Here is a 6,332-nt window from a genome sequence, read left to right as displayed (position 1 = left end):
ATCCTTCTCAAACTTTTCCAAAGATTGAAGAAGGAACACTCCTAAAGACATTCTATTATGTTACCATCACCCTAATACCCAAACCAGAAAAAGATACTACCAAAAAAGAAAATTATAGGCCAATATCTGTGATATAGATGCAAAAATTCTCAACAAAATGTTAGCCAATTGAATCCAACAACACACAAAAAGATCATACACCACAACCAAGTGGGATTCATCCCAAGTTCACAAGGATGGTTCAACATACAGAATACAATCAGCATCATTCATCACATTAGCAAAAGAAAAATCAAATCCACATTATCATCACAATAGATGCAGAAAAAGCATTTTACAAAATGCAACAATCCATTCATGATGAAATCTATTACCAACGTGGCTATAGAAGGTACATATCTTAACATAATAAAAGCCAATTATGACAAACCCACAGCCAATGTAATACTCAATGGAGAAAAGCTGAAAGTTTCCCCACTGTTATCTTGAACAAGAAACGGATGCCCATACTTACCATTTTTATTCAATAATGTGTTGGAAGTCATAGCCACAGCAATCAGGCAAACAAAAGAAAAAAAAGTATCCAAATCAGAATAGAAGAGGTAAAATTGTCACTCTATGCAAATGACATGATACTATATATAGAAAACCCTAAGGCCTCTGCATAAAAAACTACTCAAACTGATCAATGAATCCAGCAAAGTATTAGGATACAAGATTAACATTCAGAAATCAGTTGCATTTCTGTATACTAAAAATAAATTATGGAGAATGAATATAAAAATATAATATAAAATTGCACCCCAGTGGGGTGGACTTGGAATCTGGGGTTAATAGATGCAAACTATTGCCTTTGGAATGGGTAAGCAATGAGATCCTGCTGTATAGCACTGGGAACTCTATCTAGTCACTTATGATGGAGCATGATGGAGGATAATGTGAGAGAAAGAATGTATGTGTGTGACTGGGTCACTGTGCTGTACAGTAGAAATTTGACAGAACACTGTAAACCAACCATAAAGAAAAAATAAAAATCATTTTTTAAAAAGAAATGTTAAGAAAAATATTTAAAAATAAAATAAAATTGCACCCCCCAAAATTAAATAACCAGGAATAAACCTGACCAAAGAGGTGCAAGACTTATATGGTGAGAACAAAAAAAACCATTAATCAAGGAAACTGATTAATGGAAAGATATCCCATGCTCCTGGATTGGAAGAATTAATATTGTTAAAATGGCCATACTATGCAAAGCAATCTATGGATTTAATGCAATCCCTATCAATCACCCATGACATTTTCCACAGAACTAGAACAAACAATTCAAAATTTTATATGGAACCATAAATCACCAAGAATTTCCAAAGCGACCCTGGTGTGGGGGCAGGGGGCATAACTCTTCCAGACTTCAGATAATACTACCAAACTACAGTAAACAGGTAAGTGTGGTACTAGTACAAAAACAGACATACGGATCAATGGAATAGAATAGAGAGCCCAGGTATAAACCCATACACTTGCAGTCATATAATCTTCAACAAAGGAGGCAAGAACATAAAATGGGAAAGCCACTCTCTTCATCAAATGGGGCTGGGAAAACTGGACAGCTGTGTATAAATCAGTGAAACTAGAACATATTCTCATTCCATGCACAATATGAACTCAAATGGTTTAAACGCTTAAACATAAGAGAAGATACCATAAAACTCCTAGAAGGGAACCTAGGAAAAATATTCTCTGACATCAACTGTACAAATGTTTTCTTAGGTCAGTCACCCCAGGCAATAGAAATAACAACAAAAATAAACCAATGGGGACTTAATCAAACTTACAAGTTTTTGCACAGCAAAGGAAACCATTTAAAAAAAAAACTAACCCACAGAATGGGAGAAAATGGTTGCAAACAACGCAAATGACAAGGGCTTAATCTCTAAATACACCAAAAACTCATACAACTCAACAGCAAAAAAACCCAAATAACCCATTTGAAAAATGGGCAGAAAACCTAAATAGACATTTCTCCAAAGACAACATACAGATGTCCAACAGGCACATGAAAAAAATGCTCAACATCACTAAGTATTAGAGAAATACAAATCAAAACTATAATGAGGTACCACCTCACACTGATCAGAATGGCTGTTACTAATAAGACTACAAACAACAAATGCTGGAGAGGGTGTGGATAAAAAAGAACCCTCCTACACTGTTGGTGGGAATGTAATTGGTATAACCACTATGGAAAACCTATGGAAGTAACTCTGAAATCTAAATATAGAACTACAATATAACCCAGAAATCCAACTCCTGGGCATATATCCAAACAAAGCTTTCATTGAAAAAGATACACACTCATTGTAGCACAATTTATGGTAGCTGAGATACGGAAAAACCCTAAACGTCCACCAACAGATGAAGAAGATGTAGTAGTACACATATACAGTGGAATACTACTCAACCATAAAAAAAACCAAAATAATGCAATTTCCAACAACACAGATGGACTAGAGATTCTCACTAAGTGAAGTCAGAAAGAGAAATACAGATACCATATGATATAACTTATAGTGGAATCTAAAATATGGCACAGGTGAACCTATTTACAGAGTAGAAACAGTCACAGACATGGACAGCATATTTGTAGTTGCCAAGGGAGATTGGGAAGGAGTGGTATGGACTGGGGGTTTGGGGTTAATAAAGGCAAACTTACATTTATAATGTATAGACAATGAGGTCCTGCTGTATAGCACAGGCAACTATGTCCAATCATTTGTGATAGAACATGATGAAAGATAATATGAGAAAGAGAGTGTGTATAAATGTACGACTGGGTCCCTTTTCTGTACATCAGAAATTGACAGAACAATATAAATCAACTATAGTAAAATTTAAAAAAAAATGGATAGGCAATGTGGTCTGCTGTAGAGCACAGGGAACTATGTCCAATCACTTGTGATGGAACATGATTAAAAATAATATGAGAAAAACTATATAAACATAGTTTTGGGGTCACTTTCATATAAAGCAGAAATTGACAGAACAATGTAAATCAACTATAAGAAATTAAAAAAAAAACTACAAAGAGGAACCACCTCACACCAGTCAGAATGGCCATCATTAATAATTCAACAAATAACAAATGCTAGAGAGTGTGTTGAGTAAAAGGAACACTTCTTACCTGTTGGTGGGAATGTAACTTTGTACAATCATTATGGAAAACAGTATGGAAGTCCCTCTTAAAATTATATAGAACAACAACATAATCCAGCAATCACACTCCTGGGCATATATCCAGAAAAAAACCTTTCATTCAAAAAGACACAAGCACCCCTGTGTTCATTGCCGTACTATTCACAATAGCTGTTTGGTATTCTACTGTGCATACCTTTCTCTACTCTCCTTTTCCTGCCCTGTGCTTACTGCTACCCTCTGGTTCCCAGGGCCCAATTGTGAAGCCATTGCATGGTTTTTCCTCTAGCCTGTACCCAACCTCCACATAATATCTTTTCTAATGCAAATCTCACCTATCCTATCTGAAACACAGCTGCACAGTGGCTATAATAGAAGAGTGAGGGTCCCATCCAACTCTATCTCCACTAGATGTCCTCCTGTGACACTTTCTGGCTAGATCTGATGTATATAATTCCATGAGTTCACTTATTCTCCTTCTTATTCTTTCTTTCTTTTTTTGTCTTTTTTCCTTTTCTAGGACTGCACCCATGGCATATGGAGGTTCCCAGGCTAAGGGTTGAATAGGAGCTGTAGCCACCAGCCTATGCCAGACCCATAGCAGTGCAGGATCCAAGCTGCATCTGCAACCTGTACCACAGCTCATGGCAACGCTGAGCAAGGCCAGGGATTGAACCTGCAACCTCATCGTCCCTAGTCGGATTCGTTAACCACTGAGCCATGACAGGAACTCCTTTTTTTGTCTTTTTAGGGCTGCACCTTTGGCATATGAAGGTTCCCATATCAAATTGGAGCTGTAGCCACTGGCCTACACCACAGACCCAGCAATTCCAGATCAAAGCTGCATCTGTGACCTACACCACAGCTCACGGCAACACTGGATCCTTAATCCACTGAATGAGGCCAGAGATCAAACCTGCATCCTCATGGATGTTAGTCAGATTTGCTTCCACTGAGCCATGACAGGAACTCCCATGAGTTCATTTCTGACCTCTCCCTGACACTATGATGCGACAGGCCTTTCTTGGTGCCCACACAGTGCCTTGTGTGCATGTACATGACCATATTTAACAAACTCTAATTTGCCATCATTTCTGAGTTTAAATATGTCACAGGTCAGGTTTCTCAGAAGCAAAATGAGGCAGGCTTTGCATGCAGAAGGTTTATTGGAGATACTGCTCCGTATTGAGACCTATGAAGAGAGAAGTTAGCTAAAGAAGCAAAACTGGATGCAGGGAGAAGTCACTTAAGGTGCCTTGTGGAATGCTCTGGAACTGGTGTGGACTTTCAGGGTCAAACCTAGGCAAGGTGACCAGACATACGTACCCTCCATTGACTACTCTATGGATTCAGGCATTCCCCACCCATCCAAGGAGAAACATGGCCTAGGGCAAGGAGCCTCTCCTCAGATATAGGCAATTTCTTGAGAGGATCACTGACAATTCTCCCAGGAACTGCAGGTTGAAGGGTCTGTGTGTCCTATTCTTGTAAATATATTGGCCTGATTTTATTGGACAGATTGCATACACATATCATGAACATAATAGTTTGAAATAATGTGCAAATCTGAATAACCCTAGTCAGAGAATGACCTTTATTTTCAGTAAGGCACTTTCATGTATCCTAAAATCACACTACAGTTGCTTAGGCCAGGTTGCCTGGCCTCAGAACATATATCTGCTGGTGCCAGAGCCAACCAAGTTCTACCTGGCACAACATGTATATTTTCCCAGTAGTTTCCTGAAGGCACCAGCGACTTCCTTGTTCCTCAGGCTATAGATGAGTGGGTTGAGCATAGGAGTGATCATGGTATAAAAGGCAGAGACCACCTTGTCTTGTCTGGAGGAGTGATAGGCCTGAGGCCTCATGTATGTGATCATGGCAGCCCCATAGAAGAGAGACACCACTGCCATGTGGGAGGAGCAGGTAGCAAAGGCCTTCTCCCGACCTTCAGCAGAGCGCATGTGGAGCACAGTCAACAGTATTCGCAGGTAGGAGGCAGAAATGACAGAAAAAGGCAGGAGAAGCATGAGGACACAGCATACATAGATCATAGTCTCATAGAGGGAAGTGTCAGCACAGGCCAACTTGAGCACTGCAGGGACCTCACAGAAGAAGTGATCAATTTCCTGGGAGCCACAGTAAGGGAATCTCAGTGTAAAGACAGCCTGAATCAACCCATCCACCAGGCCAAAGAGCCAAGACCCCACCACCATGAGCCAACAGACATGGCGGCTCATGACCACTGAGTACCTCAGTGGGTTGCTGATAGCCACATAGCGATCATAGGCCATGAAGGCCAGCAGGAAGCACTCATCCCCAAGAAGGGTGAGGAAGAAGAGGATCTGGAGGCCACAGCCTGTAAAGGAAATGGAACCATAGCCCAAGAGGAAGTCAATGGCCATCCGTGGTACAATGGTGGAGATGAGCATGAGGTCCATGAGTGACAGCCAGCTGAGGAAGAAGTACATGGGGTTATGCAGACGAGAGTCAGTGTTGATGAGGAGGATCATGAGCCCATTGCCAGAGAGAGCCACCAGAAACATGACCATGATGATGGAGAAGAGGAGGAGGTGCAGGGGTGAGTGGGTGAAGAGTCCCAGGAGGATGAAGTGAGAGATGAGAGTCTGGTTTCCCACCAAGGCCATTGATCTCGCAGAGGGATGGGCCAGACAGAGGGTTAGGATCTGGAAGCATGAGGTTTATGTTTAGCACCATAATACTGAGGCCATTAATATTTTTCCCAAAGCTTTGCCTTCTTTAAATGTTATTTGATTCAGAATAATAGGCAAGTCATCTTAAGAGAAAGAGTCCTAACAAGCACGTGGGCTGCTATTGTTGCTTTAACTTCCATGTCTCTCTGCATGTAGTTGAAAAAAATTTTAAGCTACTTTTGCTAAATTGGGTACTGCTTCTGCCTCTATTAGAATTGGTCTGTTCTCCAAGCCCAGATAGTTGCTTCTCCTAAAAGCTCTAGGGCAGCCCTACTTAAGGATTTGCTTTTTCAGGTGAAAGTACTAAATAGCAAAGATATTTACCAACTGTGTGGAGTGGGTACTTAGACAACCATTTCTGGACCTCAGTTTTATCATCTTAAATTTGAATAGCAGGAGTTCCCATCGTGGTGCAGTGGTTAACAAATC

At 40.4% G+C, this 6,332-nt stretch overlaps 1 protein-coding gene across 1 annotated transcript; it reads right to left on the bottom strand.

The window, feature by feature from the left end:
• Positions 1 to 4,892: 4,892 nt before the first annotated feature.
• LOC110259614 (olfactory receptor 2V1-like) lies at positions 4,893 to 5,837 on the bottom strand. The gene has a single exon (XM_021085091.1). The coding sequence runs from the start codon at positions 5,835 to 5,837 to the stop codon at positions 4,893 to 4,895; it is 945 nt and encodes a 314-aa protein (XP_020940750.1).
• Between the last annotated feature and the right edge of the window lie 495 nt (positions 5,838 to 6,332).

The sequence above is a fragment of the Sus scrofa genome, chromosome 2, assembly GCF_054392235.1.
Source record: "Sus scrofa isolate SSC_HxYL_T2T_F1_AM1 chromosome 2, Sscrofa_HxYL_maternal_Yorkshire_Landrace_v2.0, whole genome shotgun sequence".
Classification (NCBI taxonomy): Eukaryota; Metazoa; Chordata; class Mammalia; order Artiodactyla; family Suidae; genus Sus; species Sus scrofa.
This window is presented reverse-complemented; position numbering and strand designations above follow the sequence as displayed.

Bases quoted from the DNA above. Each gene is read 5' to 3' on its own strand.
- LOC110259614 (XM_021085091.1), bottom strand. From the start codon at position 5,837: ATGGCCTTGGTGGGAAACCAGACTCTCATCTCTCACTTCATCCTCCTG.